At 47.2% G+C, this 27647-nt stretch overlaps 1 protein-coding gene across 1 annotated transcript in view; it reads left to right on the plus strand.

Annotated features, from left to right (window-relative positions):
* map7d3 (MAP7 domain containing 3) overlaps positions 1-22621 on the plus strand; it is a 121943-nt gene extending 99322 nt beyond the window's left edge. The window contains exons 14-20 of the mRNA XM_084331365.1: positions 5893-6019; positions 7747-8032; positions 10757-10807; positions 11043-11166; positions 15147-15390; positions 16584-16867; positions 16960-22621. Of these exons, the coding sequence (XP_084187491.1) occupies positions 5893-6019; positions 7747-8032; positions 10757-10807; positions 11043-11166; positions 15147-15390; positions 16584-16867; positions 16960-16967 (1124 nt within the window). The 3' untranslated portion in view covers positions 16968-22621. The remainder of the gene's footprint in view (positions 1-5892; positions 6020-7746; positions 8033-10756; positions 10808-11042; positions 11167-15146; positions 15391-16583; positions 16868-16959) is intronic.
* The last annotated feature ends 5026 nt before the right edge of the window (positions 22622-27647 follow it).

A 27647-nucleotide genomic window follows, 5' to 3' on the forward strand; every position in this document is an offset into this window, starting at 1 on the left:
TTAGCTCAGGACAAAACCACAGGAGCTGAACTGTTAAACTGCAGTCGTATTTAGCTCAGGACAAAACCACAGGAAGCTGAACTGTTAAACTGCAGTCGTGTTGAGCTCAGGACAAAACCACAGGAAGCTGAACTGTTAAACTGCAGTCGTGTTGAGCTCAGGACAAAACCACAGCAGCTGAACTGTTAAACTGCAGTCGTATTGAGCTCAGGACAAAACCACAGCAGCTGAACTGTTGAACTGCAGTCGTGTTGAGCTCAGGACAAAACCACAGCAGCTGAACTGTTAAACTGCAGTCGTATTGAGCTCAGGACAAAACCACAGCAGCTGAACTGTTGAACTGCAGTCGTGTTGAGCTCAGGACAAAACCACAGGAGCTGAACTGTTAAACTGCAGTCGTGTTGAGCTCAGGACAAAACCACAGGAAGCTGAACTGTTGAACTGCAGTCGTATTGAGCTCAGGACAAAACCACAGCAGCTGAACTGTTGAACTGCAGTCGTATTGAGCTCAGGACAAAACCACAGCAGCTGAACTGTTGAACTGCAGTCGTATTGAGCTCAGGACAAAACCACAGGAAGCTGAACTGTTGAACTGCAGTCGTGTTGAGCTCAGGACAAAACCACAGCAGCTGAACTGTTGAACTGCAGTCGTGTTGAGCTCAGGACAAAACCACAGGAAGCTGAACTGTTGAACTGCAGTCGTGTTGAGCTCAGGACAAAACCACAGGAGCTGAACTGTTGAACTGCAGTCGTATTGGGAGGTGTAGTCTGACGTCACTTTGGACCCCCCCCCCCCCCCCCTGCGAGGTCCATCCGTAGCGTATATAGCGCACAAGATGAGTTCCCTTCTATCTGCTTTATTTGTTTTAAACGAGACGATTTAGAAACGGGCACTGGGGGAAATACGTTGAAAGTATTGAGAACTATTGAGCTCCAGACGGTCTGTTTGACTTGGATTCAGTCTCATCCATGTTGATGACCAGATCGTCCTCAGAGATGCCTCTAACCTCCCCAGCGCGTGTGTGTGTGTGTGTGTGTGTGTGTGTGTGTGTGTGTGTGTTAGTGCTGGAGCCTGACATGGCTGCAGCTTGGCGTGTGTGTGTGTGTGTGTGTGTGTGTGTGTGTGTGTGTGTTAGTGCTGGAGCCTGACATGGCTGCAGCTTGGCGTGTGTGTGTGTGTGTGTGTGTGTGTGTGTGTGTGTGTGTGTGTGTGTGTGTGTGTGTGTGTGTGTGTGTGTGTGTGTGTGTGTGTGTGTGTGTGTGTGTGTGTGTGTTAGTGCTGGGACTCGAGAGGCTCTCACTGCTGCCACCTGCTGGCAGAAGCTCTCCTCGTCTCATCTAACCTATTCATAATAATAACAATACACTTTATTTGTATAGCACCTTTCATACAAGAATTGCAGCTCAAAGTGCTTCACAGCAGTAATTTTTTCTTTTTTTAAATAAAGACGGGGATAAATGAGCACAAAATTCATGGCAGATCAATACAGAAAATAAGTATAAAACGAGCATAAAATAGATAGCAGCAAAATAGAAGGCATAGAGCATCAAATCATAGTTTTTCATATTAAGATCTAACATCTTTATAGGCCTCTTTGTTTACGGTTTGATTCTATGGCAATTTTAAAATAGACGGTAATAAAAGAGTAGACAATAAAATAATGAGTAAATAAATAAATGCAATAAAATAGTTAGTAAATAAATAAATGCAATACAATAGTTAGTAAAATAGTGCAATAAAATTGTTAGTAAAATAGTGCAATAGTGCAGTGCTATTGACATGTAGCAAAGAATGAATGTTCCATCAGCGAGCCATTTCTGTTTCCATTATTTCTTATTATTTTTGTATCCACTTTTTCTCCTCCTTTTTCTATTTTTCTCCCATCCCAATTTTAGCCGTGCCAATTCTCCCCTCCCCTGTCTTGATCGTTGCGCGCATGTGCCCCCCACTGGCCGGTCGTAGGGAGGATAGAAGCCCATCACATGTCCCCATGTCTCTCATAATCTGTTTCCATTTTGAATTGAAAGTGAATTCATCTCAACCCTGGTTTTACTGAACAATAAGAAGAAAACCACTTTTGCACATATTTGCGATTACGATAATCAATATATATTTTTTTAAAGCTAAGGGGTGTTTTCTTTTGTTAAAATAAGTGTTAAATAGCTCTACATTCCGACAGCCATCAATGATAGTGTCTGGTCAGTAACATGGGTCTCTCAGTCCCTCCACTCTGCAGTAAACAGTCATCACTGATATAGAGTGTCTGGTCAGTAACATGGGTCTCCCAGTCCCTCCACTCTGCAGTAAACAGTCATCACTGATATAGAGTGTCTGGTCAGTAACATGGGTCTCCCAGTCCCTCCACTCTGCAGTAAACAGCCATCACTGATACAGTGTCTGGTCAGTAACATGGGTCTCCCAGTCCCTCCTCTCTGCAGTAAACAGTCATCACTGATATAGAGTGTCTGGTCAGTAACATGGGTCTCCCAGTCCCTCCACTCTGCAGTAAACAGTCATCACTGATACAGAGTGTCTGGTCTGTAACATGGGTCTCCCAGTCCCTCCACTCTGCAGTAAACAGCCATCACTGATATATAGTGTCTGGTCAGTAACATGGGTCTCCCAGTCCCTCCACTCTGCAGTAAACAGTCATCACTGATACAGAGTGTCTGGTCTGTAACATGGGTCTCCCAGTCCCTCCACTCTGCAGTAAACAGCCATCACTGATATATAGTGTCTGGTCAGTAACATGGGTCTCCCAGTCCCTCCACTCTGCAGTAAACAGCCATCACTGATATAGTGTGTCTGGTCAGTAACATGGGTCTCTCAGTCCCTCCACTCTGCAGTAAACAGCCATCACTGATATAGTGTGTCTGGTCAGTAACATGGGTCTCCCAGTCCCTCCACTCTGCAGTAAACAGTCATCACTGATATAGAGTGTCTGGTCAGTAACATGGGTCTCCCAGTCCCTCCGCTCTGCAGTAAACAGTCATCACTGATATAGTGTCTGGTCAGTAACATGGGTCTCCCAGTCCCTCCGCTCTGCAGTAAACAGTCATCACTGATATAGAGTGTCTGGTCAGTAACATGGGTCTCCCAGTCCCTCCACTCTGCAGTAAACAGTCATCACTGATATAGAGTGTCTGGTCAGTAACATGGGTCTCCCAGTCCCTCCACTCTGCAGTAAACAGTCATCACTGATATAGAGTGTCTGGTCAGTAACATGGGTCTCCCAGTCCCTCCTGCTCTGCAGTAAACAGTCATCACTGATATAGAGTGTCTGGTCAGTAACATGGGTCTCCCAGTCCCTCCACTCTGCAGTAAACAGCCATCACTGATATATAGTGTCTGGTCAGTAACATGGGTCTCCCAGTCCCTCCACTCTGCAGTAAACAGCCATCAATGATATAGAGTGTCTGGTCAGTAACATGGGTCTCCCAGTCCCTCCGCTCTGCAGTAAACAGTCATCACTGATACAGAGTGTCTGGTCAGTAACATGGGTCTCCCAGTCCCTCCGCTCTGCAGTAAACAGCCATCACTGATATAGAGTGTCTGGTCAGTAACATGGGTCTCCCAGTCCCTCCGCTCTGCAGTAAACAGCCATCACTGATACAGAGTGTCTGGTCAGTAACATGGGTCTCCCAGTCCCTCCACTCTGCAGTAAACAGTCATCACTGATATAGAGTGTCTGGTCAGTAACATGTGTCTCCCAGTCCCTCCGCTCTGCAGTAAACAGTCATCACTGATATAGAGTGTCTGGTCAGTAACATGTGTCTCCCAGTCCCTCCACTCTGCAGTAAACAGTCATCACTGATACAGAGTGTCTGGTCAGTAACATGGGTCTCTCAGTCCCTCCACTCTGCAGTAAACAGGAAATACATGTTCTGGTATCTTGTTCCCACTTTATCCAATCAGGAGAGACGGCCCTAGATTTGTACTTATTTCAAGAAATCTTGCCAAGACAAATATGCTGGCAGATGTTATTTATTCAACCTCTTATACAGTCGTACAGCCCTGACCTATATTTTACTGCAGAGTGGAGGGACTGGGAGACCCATGTTACTGACCAGACACTCTATATCAGTGATGGCTGTTTACTGCAGAGTGGAGGGACTGGGAGACCCATGTTACTGACCAGACACTCTATATCAGTGATGGCTGTTTACTGCAGAGTGGAGGGACTGGGAGACCCATGTTACTGACCAGACACTCTATATCAGTGATGGCTGTTTACTGCAGAGTGGAGGGACTGGGAGACCCATGTTACTGACCAGACACTCTATATCAGTGATGGCTGTTTACTGCAGAGTGGAGGGACTGGGAGACCCGTGTTACTGACCAGACACTCTGTATCAGTGATGACTGTTTACTGCAGAGTGGAGGGACTGGGAGACCCATGTTACTGACCAGACACTCTATATCAGTGATGGCTGTTTACTGCAGAGTGGAGGGACTGGGAGACCCATGTTACTGACCAGACACTCTATATCAGTGATGGCTGTTTACTGCAGAGTGGAGGGACTGGGAGACCCATGTTACTGACCAGACACTCTATATCAGTGATGGCTGTTTACTGCAGAGTGGAGGGACTGGGAGACCCATGTTACTGACCAGACACTCTATATCAGTGATGACTGTTTACTGCAGAGTGGAGGGACTGGGAGCCCCATGTTACTGACCAGACACTCTGTATCAGTGATGACTGTTTACTGCAGAGTGGAGGGACTGGGAGACCCGTGTTACTGACCAGACACTATATCAGTGATGGCTGTTTACTGCAGAGCGGAGGGACTGGGAGACCCATGTTACTGACCAGACACTCTATATCAGTGATGGCTGTTTACTGCAGAGTGGAGGGACTGAGAGACCCATGTTACTGACCAGACACTCTATATCAGTGATGTTTGTTTACTGCAGAGTGGAGGGACTGGGAGACCCATGTTACTGACCAGACACTCTATATCAGTGATGTTTGTTTACTGCAGAGTGGAGGGACTGGGAGACCCATGTTACTGACCAGACACTCTATATCAGTGATGGCTGTTTACTGCAGAGTGGAGGGACTGAGAGACCCATGTTACTGACCAGACACTCTATATCAGTGATGACTGTTTACTGCAGAGTGGAGGGACTGGGAGACCCATGTTACTGACCAGACACTCTATATCAGTGATGGCTGTTTACTGCAGAGAGGAGGGACTGGGAGACCCATGTTACTGACCAGACACTCTATATCAGTGATGGCTGTCAGAATGTAGAGCTATTATTTTAACACATAGACCACTTACTTTAACAAAGAAAATACCAAGAAAAGCTCCAGTCCAGGTTTAGAATGTACAATGTTCTTCTCCTGTCTTGGCATGCTGATGAATGGTTGTTCTCATTTGCATACCCTAGTTTTGTGTTGATTGACGATGACTCAAGACTTGATCAGAATATTAATGTTTCTCTAGAGGCATATTCGTCTACTGTCTGTAGCCTATACTGTGCTCTGAGAGAGAGAGAGGTAAGGAGAGGTAGAGCGAGAGAGCGAGCGAGCAACGGCAATGACCACATATCACCAATAGATGTCGCCAAAACATGCAGACATGAGGATTTTATGGATTACACATAACATTACACACAAAATAATAATAATAACTTTATTTGTATAGCACCTTTCATACAGGGGATTGCAGTCCAAGGTGCTTTACATCAGTAAGAAATAAGACATAAAATCAGTGTAAAACAAGCAGCAAGAGCAAAGCATAAATGGGGATAAAAGAATGCAGATATATTAATCAAATCATATCAGAACCTCACGTTCCAATAGGCTTCTTGAATTTCTGTAATCAATAACAAAATAAATTATAAAAAATGCTCTAACCCTCCTGTGTCTCCATCATGTCTAGATAAGTCTGGGGTGGGCACCAGCTCTGCCTCGGAGGCTGCAGTGATGCTGGCAGAGAACCGCAGACTGGCGCGGGAGAACAAGGAGAGAGAGGAGAAGCTCCGACTGCAGAGGGAGGAGGAGGAGAGGTGAGGAGCACACCTTACTGTGATCACATGACTAACACCTTACTGTAATCACATGACTAACACCTTACTGTAATCACATGACTAACACCTTACTGTGATCACATGACTAACACCTTACTGTAATCACATGACTAACACCTTACTGTAATCACATGACTAACACCTTACTGTAATCACATGACTAACACCTTACTGTAATCACATGACTAACACCTTACTGTAATCACATGACTAACGCATGACTGTAATCACATGACTAATACATTACTGTAATCACATGACTAATACATTACTGTAATCACATTACTAATACATTACTGTAATCACATTACTAATACATTACTGTAATCACATTACTAGGGCTGTCCCAGACTAAGGATTTGGATAGTCAACTTTGATTGGCAGAAATGTGCAGATAGTCGACTGGTAGTTGACTACCCCCCTGCATGCAAAAAGAATATATATATATATATATATATATATATACAAATAAATAAAATACTCTTTACTCTGGCAGGTTAACTAGCTTTACTCTGGCAGGTTAACTAGCTTTACTCTGGCAGGTTAACTAGCTTTACTCTGGCAGGTTAACTAGCTTTACTCTGGCAGGTTAACTAGCTTTACTCTGGCAGGTTAACTAGCTTTACTCTGGCAGGTTAACTAGCTTTACTCTGGCAGGTTAACTAGCTTTACTCTGGCAGGTTAACTAGCTTTACTCTGGCAGGTTAACTAGCTTTACTCTGGCAGGTTCATTGTCGTGTATCACTGGGACATATTCAGACTCATTAACTCTCAATAACTCACTAAACAAATGTGCGAAAGTGTTTTGTTTTGAGATTTTGTTTTGAAGTGCTCTTGTCCGCTCCGCCCCTCCCTCGGGGAACACACACCCTGCTCTTGTCCGCTCCGCCCCTCCCTCTGGGAACACACACCCTGCTCTTGTTGCTCCGCCCCTCCCTCGGGGAACACACACCCTGCTCTTGTCCGCTCCGCCCCTCCCTCTGGGAACACACACCCTGCTCTTGTTGCTCCGCCCCTCCCTCGGGGAACACACACCCTGCTCTTGTCCGCTCCGCCCCTCCCTCTGGGAACACACACCCTGCCGGAAGCTCTGAAACCCAACACACCCCAGTGTCTCTGGGTCGCTTCAGAACCTCCATGACCAATCGGGTCACCTCAAAGTACTATAGTAAAATGTATATTATATAATGTATTATACTAAATTATGTTATATCAAGTCAAATTAATGGAGGAAAACATTTAAATGTAAGGGGGTAGGGATCAATAAGCTTAGCGTCCCTCTACTCCTTTTTTGAACATGTCAACAAACCACATTGCTCTTGACTTTTAGTTTATAATTTCTTTTTCATTCTGATTATTCTGTTGGACAAAGCTTGATGTCATGATTTATTTAGAGCACTGTAAAGAATACATGTTCAAAAATAAACTCTTCATTCATTCATGTGGTTGTTTTTAAATTGAGTGACTGAGTGAGTTGAACTACCGGGTGTGTATTTATCGAGTATAAATAAAGGTTGAAAACACTGAGCAGAAGGTCAAAGGTCACCGTCTGCACCTCCCTTCCCGTCCGTTCAGGGACAACGATGGAAATAAGTCCTGGACTTTTCGTTTCTATCCCTGACAAAGCAAACACTTGTGTGATCTGTATATGTTTATGTCTAAATAAAATCACTCCCTCCCTCCCCCCCCCCCCCCCCCCCCCCCAGGCTGAGGAAGGAGGAGGAGGCGCGCCTGGCGGAGGAGGCGCGCTTGATCCGCCTGGCGGAGGAGAAGGTGCTGGCGGAGGAGCAGAGGCGGCGGGAGGAGGAGGAGGCCCTGCGGTCCGAGGAGGAGAGGGTGCGGCTGGCCGAGGAGGAGGCGCTGCGGCAGGTGGAGCTCCAGAGGGAGCGGGAGGAGGCCGAGGCCAAGGCCCTGGAGGAGGCGGAGCGGGTCAGGCTGGAGAGGGAGCGCGTGATGAAGCAGAACCAGCAGGAGCGCATGGAGAGGAAGAAGGTGAGGGGGGAGGGGGTAGGAGAGGGGAGGAGGGAGCGCATGGAGAGGAAGAAGGTGAGGGGGGAGGAGAGGGGAGGAGGGAGCGCATGGAGAGGAAGAAGGTGAGGGGGGAGGAGAGGGGAGGAGGGAGCGCATGGAGAGGAAGAAGGTGAGGGGGGAGGAGAGGGGAGGAGGGAGCGCATGGAGAGGAAGAAGGTGAGGGGGGGGGGGGAGGAGAGGGGAGGAGGGAGCGCATGGAGAGGAAGAAGGTGAGGGGGGAGGGGGGAGGAGAGGGAGGAGGGAGCGCATGGAGAGGAAGAAGGTGAGGGGGGAGGGGGGAGGAGAGGGGAGGAGGGAGCGCATGGAGAGGAAGAAGGTGAGGGGGGAGGAGAGGGGAGGAGGGAGCGCATGGAGAGGAAGAAGGTGAGGGGGGGGGGGTAGGAGAGGGGAGGAGGGAGCGCATGGAGAGGAAGAAGGTGAGGGGGGAGGGGGGAGGAGGGGAGGAGGGGGCGCATGGAGAGGAAGAAGGTGAGGGGGGAGGAGAGGGGAGGAGGGAGCGCATGGAGAGGAAGAAGGTGAGGGGGGGAGGGGGGAGGAGAGGGGAGGAGGGAGCGCATGGAGAGGAAGAAGGTGAGGGGGGGGGGGGGTAGGAGAGGGGAGGAGGGAGCGCATGGAGAGGAAGAAGGTGAGGGGGGGGGGGGGGTAGGAGAGGGGAGGAGGGAGCGCATGGAGAGGAAGAAGGTGAGGGGGAGGAGAGGGGAGGAGGGAGCGCATGGAGAGGAAGAAGGTGAGGGGGGGAGGGGGGAGGGAGACCTATATCTCACATTATACAGCACACAGGGTTCGCACACGCTCCTTGAAGTGCTTGATTTTTTACCCAAAAAAAGTCGAGGCCTGAATTCCTTGAAAACAGCCAATTTTTTTACAAGGTGCTTAAAAAGTCCTTGAAATTCAAATCAACCGTTCGCATTGAAAGTTTTGTTCATCCATGATAAAGTTGTTCTGAATCAAGAAATAAATTATTTTTTATTGAAAGTGTAACGAATTGTCCGAAATTGGTTAAGCCATAAATATTTGATCAGATTTTCTTTTCTATAAAAAAAAAAACACCATATAAAAGTGAATTGTATCCTTTTAACACTTTGGTTGCCATGGGTTAAATTCATGATATACCATAGGTTGCCGGCTCTATTTGTCTATGGAGAAGTACCCCTTCTTTGCATGGCTATAACTTTTTAAATTCTATTGCTACATTGCCATTATTAGGGCCCATTCAAAGTCCTATATGTATTGTTCATTGTGTAGCAACGTTAAACTTTTTCATTCACATATTCATAGTAAAGTATGGTCTAATGTATAAGTATGTTTTCATCTCTTTCTGCAGCTTTCTCCAGAACGTGATCTATAGCCCCAAATGCATTATATTGATGATGCAATACAGTTTTATGGCAATCAGCGCGATATAAAAAATTCCAACTAGACGTACTTCTAGAAGTTACTACACATCATCTGATGTTGACCGGATGGGCTAGGGGGCGTTTATAATTCCGTGGGCAGCGTTATACCAATCATCTAATGTGGGTCAAATGTTGATCATAGCAGTTAGTATCGAAGACGGTAATTTTACACGCTAAAACTCACCCCAGTCTCCGCGCGCCGTTGGGCGATCATCGTAGAGTAGAAATGTTATCATTATAGGATGTAGATTTACCCGGTCCATTTCCAGCTTGTAGCTTGTATAATGGTATATACGTCCAAATCATGTTGTTTATCGAGTTATTGGCAATCGATCGCTATGTAGTGTGTCGAGATCGAGTCCCGGAACCTATAGCGAGTGCCCGGAAGTAATACGGCCGATCAGCACAACCTCCATAGCACTTCCTGTTAAGCGAGTGCGCCGATCGGCCACCAGATGGCGCTCCTGAACCGCCAGAGAGCTCAGTGGGTCCTCCTGGTGGATCTCAGGCCAGCGGAGGGGAAATATGAATCCGATCGCAGATTTTTGAAATATTGATATAAGGACGCTGTAAAGCGTCCTCCGGCAACTTGAGCATGGCCGGGAATGACGCTTTTAAGCGTTTTCCGGCAGTCAAAGTGTTAAATGCCCTTTTTAAAATGCTTAGAAAAGTACTTGAAAGTTCTTGAATTTCATTTTGCACTGTACATTACATCTCCTGCAGTACACTAACTATATCATAACTGAGACGGAAGGTGTATAAATCACATTAATAAATAAATATACACACAGTCATGTTACTGTATATCACTACTCGGTGTTTGCACCTATAGGGATTTTTTTTTAATATATAGAATGAGATAAGATAATATTGTATTGATCCCTTGGGCAAATGTGGGCGTCATAGCAGCATGGGGAGGGGAGGTACAGGTATGGGCAGGGACATAAATATAGGCAATACAATTTGGATCTGAATATAAAAATATGAGACCAATATACAGTGTAAACAATATAATGAACTCTGAATATAAAATATGAGGAAAAATAAACGCATGATACACAAGGTGCCCTAACTGGCAGCATGATATACGTCCTGCGCTGTTAGTCTGCAGGCTTTGGTGGTTAACCCTTTCGCTGCCGCACTACCAAACGGTTAACCCTTTACTATCACACTGTTGGTAGTGTGATAGTAAAGGGTTAACCTTCTGTAGTATGGCAGTGAAAGGGTTAAAGGTCAGACATTCCTAATAGAATAGTTGTTTCCAACCACTTTGTTTTTTCATTTTCAGAGAATCGAGGAAATAATGAAGAGAACAAGAAAAGGAGACCAAAGTGAGAAGGTGAGTTCACCTCGTCTGTAGCCCTGGTCTCCATGACAACCAGGTGTCCTCGTCTGTAGCCCTGGTCTCCATGACAACCAGGTGTCCTCGTCTCTAGCCCTGGTGTCCATGACAACCAGGTGTCCTCGTCTCCAGCCCTGGTCTCCATGACAACCACGTGTCCTCGTGGGGAAAGAATACGGGTGTGTTGATTGTTTGTGTGTTGATGGATCTTGTTTGTGTTGTGTCTGTGTAGCAGGATGAAGATAAAGATGATGATGATGATGAGGATGATGAGGAGGAAGAAGAGGATGAGGATGATGAGAATGGAGAGGAGGGAGAAGAGGAGGGAGAGGAGCAGATTGACGGTGAAGCCAGCGGTAAGTGTCCCACAGCGTCCTCAGTAAGCCAGAACACCCGCTATCTGTTCTCCAGCTCCACCAGCTGCCTGCGTTGGAATAATATATAATAATAGACGGCTGGCGGAGCTGTGAGGGTCCGTTTATTACAACAGTCTGGAGTCGACAACATCACAGGCTGACACTCTTGACTTCAGGACCAGTTATATTGATGGGAGTTAAATACATGGATAATTAAAGTCTAAAATCTTCCCCAGGCCATCAGAGTCTTGAACACTGAACTCTCCACACACAAGCACACATGAGCACACACACAACACACATACTGTATACGCTCACAGACTAACAGTCACTTTAGCATGAACACACACATACACATGCTGCACACGCAGGGGGCGAAACTAGAGCCCGCCGCCAAGCGCCATTGGCGGTCAGTTTTTACGTTTGGCGACTACCACCGAGAGGTCTGTCCGCCATGTGGCGGGCAATCAAATAGTCATGTGAAAACCGAAAGTTCTCACTCGCTGTCTCAGCACAGACACGCAGCGCATTGCTGCTCCTACCCCTCCCACACCTGTTTCTGTATGCTGCATGTAAACAGAGGCTATTGCCTCGGGACAGTCACTGTGACGTTAGTCTAGTCAGTAGGACCTTCGTGAGATAACGTTAGCTACCGTTACAAAATGACCCAGTCAACTATTCACTTAGTTTAATACATGAGGCATTGTGTAACGTTATCCAGCCGGCTAGCTACTGATAGCTCCCGACATCAACAAATGCTCCAGCAATAGTCCAGTGCATAATACCTCCGTTGGCTAGGTAGCTCATGTTAGCCCACGTTAGCTCACTAGTCACTACGAAATGTCCCAGTAAACTAAATAGTGAACTGAGGCGTTGTCCCAACACCATCCAGCAGTAGCTACAGATAGCTCCTGACATCAATGTCATACAACATGCGTATTCAAGCCCCTGGCTTACATCGCATGAGGTCTGCTGAATAGGGTCCAGCTGCAGCGCAGGAGAATCCTTGCATGCTGAATGTAGAGTTTAGGGTCCAGCTGCAGCGCCGGAGAATCCTTGCATAGCTCGAGGCCACTCGAGTATACACACAGACAGTGGAGCTGTTTGCAGACAGCGAGGTGGCGATGTCTCGCAGATAACACAATCACAAGTATGATTATATAATATATAGTTTATTAAAAAAAAATTGGCGGGTAAGAAATATGCTTGGTGGGTACCCGCCACTGGCCGGTGAGTCAAAAAGTTAATTTCGTGCCCTGTGCACACGCTCACACTCAACGGTCACTTTACACAATGAAAAGGTCACCTACTAAAAAAGTGGTTCTTGTATAGTAAATAGATACTTAGTTAGCATAAGGACACATAGTACACTGCGATAGTGGGATGTATAAAGGACGGTGACGAGAGGGAATACCGGGAACTGGTAGTGGACTTTGTCACATGGTGCGATAAAAACCACCTGCAGCTAAATGTGGCGAAGACCAGGGAACTGGTGGTGGAGCTGGGGAGGAGGAGGAGTGCACCTGTGACCCCCGTTTCCATCAGGGGAGTCGATGTGGACATGGTTGAGGTGTACAAATACCTCGGTGTGCACATCGACAACAAACTGAACGGGGCAAAACACTGTTTATACCACTCTCTGCCAGCGCTGTAAGCCTATGGGGTCGCTCACCTTCTTTGCAGGGCTATAACTTTTTAAATATTATAGCTATATCGACATTACTATGGCCCATTCAACATCGGTTATCTATCGTTCCGGATGTGGGAACGTTATATTTTTCCATTCATACATTGTCGTGTTAATACTGTTGTAGTGTAATAGTGTAGAGCAGTAATTCCTAGAACACGAGTTATAGGCCCGGATGCATATTATACATAATTGATTGGCGTTTCTCTCCTATACACGCTACATAAAAAAATTCAAATTCATATGATCGGTATACATTATGCTCCATCATGCGTGAAGGAAAGGGGGGGGGGGGGGGGGGGTCGTTTATGATTCCTTGATTGTCAGTAACGGCTTTCTTTAGTACGACATCATACGTTGATCAGATGGATTGCAATGAAATAAATGGAGAATCGAGCTGGAATTAATGTTAGATTCCTCTTACCTGTGGCCGATGAGTCTGGATAAAATGTTTTCCAATTATTTGATTTAGATCTGCTAGATCCATTTTCCGTTTGTATGACGCAATAAACGCCGAAAGCATATTGATTCTTGCGTCTCGAAAGCGATCCAATGCACTCAAGTGTTTGTCTGGATCCACATAACAAGAGAGCTCTGCCAGGAACATTTTCCCCGATGCACAGAGCGCCACATCCGGTTTAGAGTGGAGTGCAACTTGCCCGAAATCCACCAGGCGGCGGTATTGAGGCATTGCAATATCAGACAGAGTCCAGAGGCTCCCACAGCCTTGCTGGATGAATTATGAATGCCAATAGCGAATAAAGGAAATAACGATCATAAAAACGAGTAAACTCGTTGTTGGCGAAATTAGATTGAGCTGGGTAGTGTAGTTTTATGAAAATTCGATGTCCATCGAAAGCCCTGGGTCTCCTCTTTCTCAGGACTACAAACATGAGTGTCGGCGTAATTTCCTCCCGTCTATATCCGCCGGTTTCCGATGCAATGCACAGAGAATTCTATTAACTCGTATTTAGCTAATAACACTTAAAATCATTGGTAAACCAACGTAGTGCTGGAAATATACACTTTGGCTGTTGTTTTGATTTATGGTCTTTACTCTTGGCTACATTTGAAAAAGAAACGCAACATTAATTAATACGGACTGTACTAGGGATGCACCGCTCCGACTTTTTCAGTCCCGATACCGATACCTGGGCTTTGGGTATCGGCCGATACCGATCCGATAGCCATTGTTCAATTAATAATAAACTGTATGCCTCACTGTGTGGAAGAGACTGGGGATCATTATTTTGTGCAGCAAGGCAACATCAGGCTCGACTTAAAACATTACTTTCCTAACTTAGTGAAACAAAATGTAACAAATTAACACATAGATATAAATGTACTGAATTGTATTTCTTATTTTATTTCTTATTATATTATAAAAAAAAATCCTGTATTTCTTTTACCGATACCCGATCCAGCTATTTTAGTGATATCGGGGCCGATATCCGATATCCGATATCGGATCGGTGCATCCCTAAAGGCTTGACCCTTTCACTGCGACAATACACAGAAGGTTTAACCCTTTCACTGCCACACTACGGAAGGTTAACCCTTTCACTGCGACAATACACAGAAGGTTAACCCTTTCACTGCCACACTACGGAAGGTGAACCCTTTCACTGCGACAATACACAGAAGGTTAACCCTTTCACTGCCACACTACGGAAGGTTAACCCTTTCACAGCAGGTTAACCCTCGGGAGTGTGATAGTAAAGGGTTAACCTTCTGTATAGGGCTGCAACTAATGACTATTTTGGTAGTCGACTAATCGAAAAACAATTATATATAAAATAAATATATATATAATTTTTTTATTATTATTATTTCTTTTGCACTACCTATCTTTGTGAAAGTGGCTTCTCAGCTCTGGTCCAGCTGAAGACGGAGCAGAGGAACAGATTGGACATTGAGCATGATGACCTCAGAGTTGCTTTGAGACTCTTGTCAGGACCAAACAACATCCCCAGTTATCCCATTAGTTCCCCCAAACTTACTGTCGGTCTGTTATGTTAAGCTAAGAAGTCTTCAGCTGGACCAGAGCTGAGGAGCCACTTTCACAAAGATAGGTAGTGCAAAAAATAAATAATAATAATAATAAAAAAAAAAAAAAATGAATGACTAATTGACGCAACAATTCCTCGTCGACGATTTTTTATAATCGACATCGTCGATTATGTCGACTAATCGTTGCAGCCCTACTTCTGTAGTGTGGCAGTGAAAGGGTTAAGGGGTTAACGTAGGCGCGGCTGATCCTCACGTCCTCCTGTCCTCCTGTCGGTCCTCTCAGAAGACCACGTGACCCAGACGGGGGACCTCGCCATGGAGACGGACACGGCCGACGAAGACGAGCGTCGCCGGTCCCCCAGCGAGCCAATCGGAGACGGGGAGGAGCGTCACCTGTCCCCCAGCCAGCCAATCATGGGAGAGAGGGAGGAGCCTCTGGGCAGCGTGAACGGGAAGCAGGAGGCTGAGGACAAGGAGGACAAGGAGAACAAGAACGGCCTCGGTAGAGAGGAGAGCCAGGCTGTCAGGTACACACACACACACACACACACACACACACACACACACACACACACACACACACACACACACACACACACACACACACACACACACACACACACACACTAGTGGTATAGTATCGTGATACTTTGCGTGGCGATACTGTATCGATACAAGGACGCCAAGTCCTCCTCTCTTCTCCCCTCTCCTCCCACTCTCCTCCTCTCTCTCCTTTCCTCTCCTCTCCTTTCCTCTCCTCTCTCCTCTCCTCCCACTCTCCTCTCTCCTCTTCTCTCCTCTCCTCTCTCCCCTCTCCTCTCCTCTCCTTTCCTCTCCTATCTCTTCTCCTCTCTCCTCTCCTCCCCTCTCCTCCCACTCTCCTCCTCTCCTCTCCTTTCCTCTCCTCTCTCCTCTCCTCCCACTCTCCTCCTCTCTCCTCTTCTCTCCTCTCTCCCCTCTCCTCTCCTCTCCTTTCCTCTCCTATCTCTTCTCCTCTCTCCTCTCCTCCCCTCTCCTCCCACTCTCCTCCTCTCCTCCTCTCTCTCCTTTCCTCTCCTCACCTCTCCTTACCTCTCCTTTCCTCTCCTATCTCCTCTCCTCCCCTCTCCCACTCTCCTCCTCTCTCTCCTTTCCTCTCCTCTCCTCTCCTCTCTCCTCCTCTCCTCTCCTCTCCTCTCCTCTCCTCTCCTCTCCTCTCCTCTCCTCTCCTCTCCTCTCCTCTCCTCTCCTCTCCTCTCCTCTCCTCTCCTCTCCTCTCCCCTCCCCTCCCCTCTCCTCTCCTCTCCTCTCTCCTCTCCTCTCCCTGACCTCCTCTCCTCTCCTCTCCTCCTCTCCTCTCCTCTCCTCTCACTGACCTCCTCTCCTCTCCCTGACCTCCTCTCCTCTCCCCTGACCTCCTCTCCTTTCCTCTCCTTTCCTTTCCTCCCCTCCCCTCCCCTCTCCTCTCCTCTCCTCTCCTCTCCTCTCCTCTCCTCCCCTCTCCTCTCCTCTCCTCTCCTCTCCTCTCCTCTCCTCTCCTCTCCTCTCCTCTCCTCTCCTCTCCTCTCCTCTCCTCTCCTCTCCTCTCCTCTCCTCTCCTCTCCTCTCCTCTCCTCTCCTCTCCTCTCCTCTCCTCTCCTCTCCTCTCCTCTCCTCTCCTCTCCTCTCCTCTCCTCTCCTCTCCTCTCCTCTCCTCTCCTCTCCTCTCCTCTCCTCCCTCTCCTCTCCTCTCCTCCTCCAGCCCGGTGCCTAAGGGTCGTCTGGTGGAGGGCTCTGAGTTCCTGAACGAGAAGGCGATGGTCCCGGGCCTGAACGGCAAGCCGGAGCCCTGGAGCTTCGAGGAGTTCATCGACCTCAGCGTCCACTCCAAGGTGCGGCCGCTCATCGAGGCAGAGGCCCGCAACCAGGGCCTGATCTCAGGCTGCGGCGACGGCCCAGAGGGGGGGACCAGGGTGGCCTTCGAGGACAAGGCCCCCCCTGTCGGCGCCCTGCACCCCTCCAGCCAACCAATGGAAGCCCTGGCAGGTGAGGTCACATGTGTCTCAGTGTGTTTAACCCTTTCACTGCCACACTACAGAAGGTTAACCTACTATAACCTGTTCTCTTTTCTTCTGCAGAGATGTGATGCTGCAGCTGATAGGCCTGTTGTTATTGCACTCCCACTGTCCAGCTGAACTCCTCCAAGCCTCCTCCACAAGCCCCCCCCCCGACCTTTACCCAGAGGAGGAGCAGAGGAGGGGAGAAAAGAACGCCCCCGGCGCTAACTTTGCACCCCCCCCCCCCCATGATGAGGAAGAAGAAAAGAAAGAAAAAAACATTTTAAGATGATAATTAAAAAGTTACGCTTCAGGGAAATATACATAATATTCCTTCAATGTGCTTCAGTGTCTCCTCTTCCTCCTGTAATTAGTTCTTCATACTTTCACTTCTTTTTGTAATTTGTTTTGTTCATATTTTGTCTGTTTTGTAAGGTTCTTCTTTTTTGGCAGGGGTGCATTGTTGTAATTTATTAATTCTTTGGCTTTTTTTGTTATTATTGTAATTACTGTTATCACATGTGTTTAGTCTTTTTTGTTTCCCTCTCTCGCAATGAGAATATTCCAGAACGCATGGACACATGTTTAGACGGACGGTTTGTCGTGAGGGAAACGGTCGGGAGGGAGAGCGGCTACGGCGTTGTGATTGGTGGGGAGGGGTGGTTACGGCGTTGTGATTGGTGGGGAGGGAGAGCGGTTACTGCTTTGTGATTGGTGGGGAGGCTGCTGAGACGTGTTGGTGGTGTTTTTTGTTTTGTTTGTTTGATTCCGTGTTCAGTAGAGCTGGACTGAGACGGAGAGGAGAGGGAGGCTCAGCGACCTGGGAGAGACCTGGGCTCAGCCACCTGTGTGCACAGACTCGTTCCAAAATGATGTAATCCAAACCAAAAATGGGGAAAACCTGACCTATAATTTGGGATTAACTGACCCAGCAAACATGGCCTTACTATTTTACCCGCAACTCTCTCTACGGTGGAGTTTCTCATTCCAACTGATCTGCAGTCAGATCCGCACGCTCCCCCGCGTCGTGTGTACGTCGCGGGGTTCGGGAGAAGCGCGGGTGTGAACTCCTCTCCTCCTGCACGCCACACTGCCTCCCGCCCCGTCTCTCCTCTCTGGTCCACCAGAGGGCCTAAAGGAGTAGAACTCCTACCTCTTAAGGGCTTCCTCCTTCTCCTCCCGTCTCCGTGAGGACGTCGGGGGGGACATCGGGGGGTACGCTGTAGTGACTCAAACACCCGTTCAGTTTGGGCTCGCGGTCTCGTTTCCTCACCAAGCTGTTGACACTGTTAAGGTTTTACATGTATATATATAGAGATTCCATGTTGACGGTTTTGCTAACGACTCATATCGAAGTGTAATTGAGCCGCATCCAGTGAAGAGCTGAGGTATAGTCTAACGGTCTGCATCTGTCCTCTTCCACGTAACCCACGACTACAGCCCTGACGGAGCGCCTTGTGCCTCCTCGGGGGCATTGTTGCACAGTTAGCCGCGGTCCACGAGTTTCATTCTTAGTCCCTTCAGGGGGGTTTCCTCTGAGGGGTGTGTGTGTGTGTGTGTGTTTGTTCGTGTGTGCGTGTGCATGTACAGCACTAGTCCACTAACTGAACTTGGACGTTCTGAAGTTCTGTCACGATGCCCCGAAGTTCCTCAGGGCAAAAAAAAAAAAAACTAAAATACGTTCTGTCAGGCATCTCAGAATTTGTTTTCTTTTTTCTTCTTTTTTTTTTAACTCCCACTTTACTGTAATTCTATTGCATCTCGTCGGCGTGACTCTTTCTCTACTAATTCCAGTGCTTTCTGCCTTCGCCCCTCTCGAGTGTCTCCAGAGGACTACACTCGTCGTTTCTTTTATACTTCCCCTGGCAAACGAAAAGAGAAAAAAAAAATCAATTATTTTTATAATATATAATTTGGCTGGCTGTTTATATATATATGAAAATATATTTCTACATATTTAAGTGTTATTGTATTGTGTGTATATAATCAGTATTAGGCCAATGCAGCCATGTTTCGGTTGGAGCAGCGTGTAGTCTGGGTGAATAGTTCTCAATGTCTGTTACTGTTCTATAGTTAGGCTTTTGTTGGACTCATGCCCTCAGCCGGCGTAGTGTAGTCGGGTTTAGGAACCTCTTTCTCCAGGTCTGGATGAAACCAGGGTAGTGTAGTCGGGTTTAGGAACCTCTTTCTCCAGGCTGGATGAAACTAGTGTAGTGTAGTCGGGTTTAGGAACCTCTTTCTCCAGGTCTGGATGAAACCAGGGTAGTGTAGTCGGGTTTAAGAACCTCTTTCTCCAGGCTGGATGAAACTAGTGTAGTCTGGTTTAGGAACCTCTTTCTCCAGGCTGGATGAAACTAGTGTAGTCGGGTTTAGGAACCTCTTTCTCCAGGCTGGATGAAACTAGTGTAGTCGGGTTTAGGAACCTCTTTCTCCAGGCTGGATGAAACTAGTGTAGTCGGGTTTAAGAACCTCTTTCTCCAGGCTGGATGAAACTAGTGTAGTCGGGTTTAAGAACCTCTTTCTCCAGGCTGGATGAAACTAGTGTAGTCGGGTTTAGGAACCTCTTTTCTCCAGATCTGGATGAAACCAGGGTAGTGTAGTCTGGTTTAGGAACCTCTTTTCTCCAGGTCTGGATGAAACCAGGGTAGTGTAGTCTGGTTTAGGAACCTCTTTTCTCCAGGTCTGGATGAAACCAGGGTAGTGTAGTCTGGTTTAGGAACCTCTTTTCTCCAGGTCTGGATGAAACCAGCGTAGTGTAGTCTGGTTTAGGAACCTCTGTTCTCCAGGCTGGATGAAACCAGCGTAGTGTAGTCTGGTTTAGGAACCTCTGTTCTCCAGGCTGGATGAAACCAGCGTAGTGTAGTCGGGTTTAGGAACCTCTTTTCTCCAGGTCTGGATGAAACCAGGGTAGTGTAGTCGGGTTTAGGAACCTCTTTCTCCAGGCTGGGTGAAGGCAGGGTAGTGTAGTCGGGTTTAGGAACCTCTTTTCTCCAGGCTGGATGAAGGCAGGGGAGACGGGCGACGATTCCACTTGTTGGATTGGTGTGTGTTTTTTGTAAGTTGAATGAGGGCATTCTGTCCCAACGCCCCATCCTGAATATTGCCTTGTTCGCCACCAGAGGGCGCACTCGTGAGAGACCAGAGCAGCACATTTTAATGTCTCATGTGAGATGATGGTTCCGTGAAGTCGTGGGGAATGTTTTTCTCGATTGGTTGCAGGAGGTTGATGTTATGTTTGGGAGGAGAAATATTTCTGGGGGGAAACGGTTCACATCCCAGTTCTTGGTATCGGGTGCTGGCCAGAGAATACTACTGTGAACAAGATAAAGACCACACACTCTCTGCTCTCATCGTGTGTTTATTAAAGCACAGGCTCTACATCACAGCTGGATGGTGTTAATAAACACAACGTGAGAGCAGTGAAACCGTGTCTGGACTTGTGTTTTCTGATTCACAGGAGGTACCGTATGACACTCGCACTTGCTATTCTGCCCTGCAGAGTCTAAACGCAGTAGCTACGTTTTTCTTAAAAAATTTGTTGTGAAATTGAACTAAGAGATCCGTTTTATCTCGTGACAAAGTTTCAGAGTTCAATCTCGCTCCGTTTCAGAGAAAATGGGTATAAATAACCGCAGTAACTACAAAATCACTGGACAGTCGAAGAACTTTAAAGCCATTGTTCTCGTTTCACTGGTTTCGCGTAGTTACTGCGTTTAGCCTCTGCGGGGCGGTGTTGTCTGGTAGGGTGCGTCTCCCGCTGATGACGTGAGATGGGAATGAAATGTGAAGTCTTGTCTTCATCACGTGTGTGATCTCTGTTTTCTGTCGTCTTGTGGGTCTTTTATATATATATATATTAAAAAAAAATTAAAAGCTCTTTCAAGAAGCTTGAAATTCCCTATGCTTGAATTGTCCAAAACGAAAGGGTTTGGGGGGGGGACCTTGTTATTTTTTTGCCTCGTGGCCTGTTTGACCTTCAGATTGTCCCGCTAACTAAAAACGGCTTCGTACACGGACCTCGTGTCTAGACTAGGGACCATAGAGCTTAGATATAAGCGTAAAAGAATGTAACGAGACTCATTAAATCGCCCTTAATCATTTAACACGCCTCTCTGAGCAGCACACACACTGTTTACTTCATCTATAATAACAAACTAAAACACGCTTTGCACCCGTCGGACGTTACTCACTTTTTTTTATATAAAGGCCTTGAATGACTGACTGTTCCTGAGGAGTAGCTTTACTGTACAGACGTCGAGGAGAGAGTTACGATGCGTCTAGCTTTACTGTACAGACGTCGAGGAGAGAGTTACGATGTGTCTAGCTTTACTGTACAGACGTCGAGGAGAGAGTTACGATGCGTCTAGCTTTACTGTACAGACGTCGAGGAGAGAGTTACGATGCGTCGGGTTCTCATTCCTCATCCGTAAAAAACCCCAAAAAAGAAACCTGTCCCTTCAGCTCCTCCCCACTCTTTGCACCCTGCTAGCGAAGCCGGGGTTGTCTTTGCTGTCAGGAGCTCACTAGGTTATAGAGGACGGCTTTAGACGACCAGCTGCTGCTTGAACAGACGTGTTCCGTGTTGCATTTGTTCCCCTGTTGCTTTCTGCATCTCACAGGCTCCAACGTGGAGCTAGCGAACCGTTCTGAAAGGTGCCGTCAGTGGCTTTTGTTTTTTTTCCCTTTGTCTACGTGTTAAAATAATAGCTCTACATTCTGACAGTCCCTGATATAGTGTGTCTGGTCAGTAACATGGGTCTCCCAGTCCCTCCACTCTGCAGTAAACAGTCATCACTGATACAGAGTGTCTGGTCAGTAACATGGGTCTCTCAGTCCCTCCTGTTCTCCAGTAAACGGGAAATAAATGTTCTGGTATCCTGTTCAAACTTGATCCAATCTGGAGAGAGAACTCCACACTGAAAAGAATTGTCAGGCAGAAATAATAATAAATACAAACTTAGTGTTAAGCAAATATGTGCTTGAAACAAGTAAAATAATCTGCCAGCTAATTTGTCTTGGGCAAGATTTCTTGAAATTAGTCAAAATATCCAGGCTTCTCTCTCTCTCCTGATTGGATAAAGTGGGAACGGGATACCAGCAAATGTATTTCCTGTTTACTGCAGAGCGGAGGGACTGAGAGACCCATGTTACTGACCAGACACTCTATATCAGTGAGGACTGTTTACTGCAGAGTGGAGGGACTGGGAGACCCATGTTACTGACCAGGCACTCTATATCAGTGATGGCTGTTTACTGCAGAGCAGGAGGGACTGAGAGACCCATGTTACTGACCAGACACTCTATATCAGTGATGATTGTTTACTGCAGAGTGGAGGGACTGGGAGACCCATGTTACTGACCAGACACTCTATATCAGTGATGGCTGTCAGAATGTAGAGCTGTTTAACACTTATCTTAACAATAAAACACCACTTACAGTACCTTTTTTATCCTCGAGACAAGCCTCTATGACAGTAGATTAGAACGGTGCCTTAGAATGAGAGTTAGTGTTTTTATTTTGTCATAATTTACTAAATGAAACTAACGTGTCGCATCGTTTACCTCGGCCATGACAATCAGTCTCCCCGCCAGGACCACGGTGTGACTATATGAGCCGCTTTCTGGAGGCGTTTCAGACCTAACGAAGCCCTGTCCACAAATTATATTTGTAAATATATCTAAAGTGTACTGAGAAGATACAAACTGTTAAAAAAATAAAAACAATAAAGTTTTGCAAAAAGGATGTTTGGTCTTTTTCTTCTTTGTTCGATATTACATTTACGAGTACATTCAGTTGGTCGGGTACCTGAAGCTCTGTGTGTTTGTGTTGTTTTGTTTTTCTTTTAGCCGATCGAAAGCCCTTGGTTTCTTCTAAAAGGATATTCTCTGGATCTTCCACTTATAATGTAAATTAGCCCTGGGTTCTTCTAATTGAATGTCGGCGAGCAGAGATGAGACAAGGAGTCAGATGGCAGTCTGTAGTTTACTGAACTCTCACAGCACAAATGGATCACAAATCCGGACCACCAGGACCAATGCATACACCTCCAGACACGGAGCGAGCAGTTGCCAAGTGGTGGTCGCGATAATACATCGTCACATCATTTATATATTTGTCGTTGGACACACCTCTTCCTGGTTTAATGATTGATAGTTGTCACCGTCATAGTTGAGGACAAAGAGAATAAGGCGGGAAGAGAAGGTAGAGGGTGGGGGATTTTCAGTACGTGCCTTTCATTAAGGGTGGGGGCCGAACGATAATTGGTCTCTGGGGTCCCCCGCATTCGGGGCGGTTGTGTGCTTGTGTGTATATAGTTGTGTATGTGTTTGAGTGAGTGTGTGCGAGGCTAGACCCGAGTTCATGTCCTCACTCTAGTCATTTGTCTTTAACTCCGTGCTATTCATGACACTTTTGTGATACTTAAGCAATTCAGTGTAGTCATTAATTCTATGTTTGTGTATCTGTGTGTATGTTTGTGTGAAACGGACTGTCTGTGTGTGTACGTGAGTGCGTGTGAGGCGGACTGTCTATGTGTGTGTACGTGAGTGTGTGCCTGTGAGGCGGACTGTCTGTGTGTGTACGTGAGTGCGTGTGAGGCGGACTGTCTATGTGTGTGTACGTGAGTGTGTGCCTGTGAGGAGGACTGTCTATGTGTGTGTACGTGAGTGCGTGTGAGGCGGACTGTCTATGTGTGTGTACGTGAGTGTGTGCCTGTGAGGAGGACTGTCTATGTGTGTGTACGTGAGTGTGTGCCTGTGAGGAGGACTGTCTATGTGTGTGTACGTGAGTGTGTGCCTGTGAGGAGGACTGTCTATGTGTGTGTACGTGAGTGTGTGTGGAGAGGGGCCCAGAGCCACGAGGTCAGCAGGTCACTCAAACCGTGTGTGTGGAAAAGAGACTGGGCTTCAGCCTGCACCACGGGTCAGCAGGTCAAACCAAATGCAGGAGAGAGGAGAAGGCAGACATAGAACACAGACTCAGCGAGGGTGGGTTTAAATATAAGATATTAATTCTATCACTTTATCAAAGGGTATGACAGGAGTTTTGATGGTTTATCCTTTCACTTCCTTCAAAAGACTACACTCACTTTTGGCTGCGCCACTTCCTCCCGTCAATGCGCCGGTTTCCGACTCATGTCCTGAAATTTAAATTTTTCTCCCATCCCAATTTAGCCGTGCCATTTCTCGCCTCCCCTGTCTTGATCGTTGCTCGCATGTGCCCCCCACTGGCCGGTCGTAGGGAGGATAGAAGCCCATCACGTGTCCCCTCCGGTACACGAGGAGGCAGCCTGCCATCTTTTCACCTGCCAGCGCGGACTCTCATTGGCGAGGAGTAACGTGTAGGAGGCTCACACTGCCCCCGCAATTTTCCTGTCTTTGCTGTGCAGGCGCCCTGACCGACCTGTAGGAGTCGCTGTTTACAACGTCCAGATTACCACCCATCGACTCCCCTCCCGCTGACTCTGCCAATTGAGTTAGTATGACGGCCGGATTCGATACCGGTTTCTCTTGCGTTGGTGACAAGCGCAATGTCCGCTGCGCCACCCAGCCGCCTGTATGTCCTGAGATTTCTATAATCTTATATTTCACAAAAAACAGTTGGTAAACAAACGTAATGCTGAAAATATACACTTTGACTGCTGTTTTTACAGGGTTAGGGTCTTTACTCTTGGCTACATTTGGAGAGAAAAAAACTGAACATTAATTCACACAGTGCGTGTAGAGATGGATTTATGGTGTGATGTCATTTGCGGACCACAAACATATCCATTGCGAGTGTCCAGGTTACAATACCTGTCGTAAATTATTCAAATCAGCTTTATATGATTGGCCTGGAAAGCCCCCCCCCCCCTGGAAGTGCTTTAGTTATAAATTAAGCTTCTGACAGCCTGGCATTATGCCCGACATTAGCCGCCTGTTATAATCACCAGTGTAACTCGAGCGCCCCCTACTGGTTGAACATGCCGTTAACCTGGCAGCGCCCCCTACTGGTTGAATATACCGTTAACCTGGCAGCGCCCCCTACTGGTTGAACATGCCGTTAACCTGGCAGCGCCCCCTACTGGTTGAACATGCCGTTAACCTGGCAGCACCCCCTACTGGTTGAATATACCGTTAACCTGGCAGCGCCCCCTACTGGTTGAATATACCGTTAACCTGGCAGCGCCCCCTACTGGTTGAATATACCGTTAACCTGGCAGCACCCCCTACTGGTTGAATATACCGTTAACCTGGCAGCACCCCCTACTGGTTGAATATACCGTTACCCTGGCAGCGCCCCCTACTGGTTGAATATACCGTTACCCTGGCAGCGCCCCCTACTGGTTGAATATACCGTTAACCTGGCAGCGCCCCCTACTGGTTGAATATACCGTTAACCTGGCAGCGCCCCCTACTGGTTGAATATACCGTTACCCTGGCAGCGCCCCCTACTGGTTGAATATACCGTTAACCTGGCAGCGCCCCCTACTGGTTGAATATACCGTTAACCTGGCAGCGCCCCCTACTGGTTGAATATACCGTTAACCTGGCAGCGCCCCCTACTGGTTGAATATACCGTTACCCTGGCAGCGCCCCCTACTGGTTGAATATACCGTTAACCTGGCAGCGCCCCCTACTGGTTGAATATACCGTTAACCTGGCAGCGCCCCCTACTGGTTGAATATACCGTTAACCTGGCAGCGCCCCCTACTGGTTGAACATGCCGTTAACCTGGCAGCGCCCCCTACTGGTTGAATATACCGTTAACCTGGCAGCGCCCCCTACTGGTTGAACATGCCGTTAACCTGGCAGCGCCCCCTACTGGTTGAATATACCGTTAACCTGACAGCGCCCCCTACTGGTTGAATATACCGTTAACCTGGCAGCGCCCCCTACTGGTTGAATATACCGTTAACCTGGCAGCGCCCCCTACTGGTTGAATATACCGTTAACCTGGCAGCGCCCCCTACTGGTTGAATATACCGTTAACCTGGCAGCGCCCCCTACTGGTTGAATATACCATTACCCTGGCAGCGCCCCCTACTGGTTGAATATACCGTTACCCTGGCAGCGCCCCCTACTGGTTGAATATACCGTTAACCTGGCAGCGCCCCCTACTGGTTGAATATACCGTTACCCTGGCAGCGCCCCCTACTGGTTGAATATACCGTTATCCTGGCAGCGCCCCCTACTGGTTGAATATACCGTTACCCTGGCAGCGCCCCCTACTGGTTGAATATACTGTTAACCTGGCAGCGCCCCCTACTGGTTGAATATACCGTTAACCTGGCAGCGCCCCCTACTGGTTGAATATACCGTTAACCTGGCAGCGCCCCCTACTGGTTGAATATACCGTTAACCTGGCAGCGCCCCCTACTGGTTGAATATACCGTTAACCTGGCAGCGCCCCCTACTGGTTGAATATACCATTACCCTGGCAGCGCCCCCTACTGGTTGAATATACCGTTACCCTGGCAGCGCCCCCTACTGGTTGAATATACCGTTAACCTGGCAGCGCCCCCTACTGGTTGAATATACCGTTACCCTGGCAGCGCCCCCTACTGGTTGAATATACCGTTAACCTGGCAGCGCCCCCTACTGGTTGAATATACCGTTACCCTGGCAGCGCCCCCTACTGGTTGAACACAGCAGAGCGTGAAGGTCTGAGGGCTGCATCTGTATGTTTTGGGACAATGGACCTCGTGCACCAACGGACTTATGACAAAAGTTACGAGCGAATTTCATCGTTGCTCCACTTACAACCTTTCCGAGCCGATTTTGGCACGCACTAGCGGTTCCGCTCGTAGCTAAGAGCAGGATCGGACAGACTGGTGTGCGCCGTGTTCTTAAGGGCTGGGAGGAATCATGGTGATGATTGCGTTCCCGTCGATTCTACAGATATCCTCGGAATTAAATTATAATAAGAAATAGGGCAATCTTTGTCTCATTAAAGAATTACGTTTTACATTTTACATCGTGGTTTCCAGAAATTAATAAATGCACAACACCAACACTGCAAATTACGGTGAATAAATAAGAACTAAACCCAATCGCGCGGATATAGCTATAGTGGAATAGACTGTATTAATATTCCATATTTATACCGTCTTGTTGCTCCCTCCTGGCCGCCTGCGCTCGGCGCACACACGCGTACTATATACGTGCGTAATGAATCGTTCCAGCAACAGTAGGCTTATATTATTCTAATGACTTGTTTTATTAGGAGATATGCACTGCCCCCTGGTGGAGATATGCGCTGCCCCCTGATGGAGATATGAACTTTGTCAACATGTTTTATCTAATAAAATAAAGTGTTCAGTCTGTTCATCTCACTTTAATCATTTTTATTGCAGAACATGGTATTTTCTCAAGCAGACAGATGTCAACACTGTAATCTGTGTTGCATGTACCTGACAAACTGAACTGTTTGTATTACAGTCATTCCAACTTAACTGAATGCACACGTGTGTGTGTGTGGACTACTGTACTATTACAGGTATTGAAATTAACAATGCAACTTCCTTACACAAAAATAAAAATACTGCATAATAAAATATCGATACTTGGCGTCCTTTTATCGATACATTATCGCCATGCAAAGTATCGCGATACTATACTGTGTCGATATTTTTTCCCACTACTAACTACGTTGTGTACTGTACATGTTCTACAGTATGGCTTGCTACTATAGGCCAGCGCATATCCGCTATCTAATAAAACAAGTCATTAGAATAATGGAAGCCTACTGTTGCTGGAATGATTCATTACGCATGTAGACGGTACGTGTG

This window comes from Notolepis coatsorum (assembly GCF_963971535.1).
Source record: "Notolepis coatsorum genome assembly, chromosome: 16".
NCBI lineage: Eukaryota > Metazoa > Chordata > Actinopteri > Aulopiformes > Paralepididae > Notolepis > Notolepis coatsorum.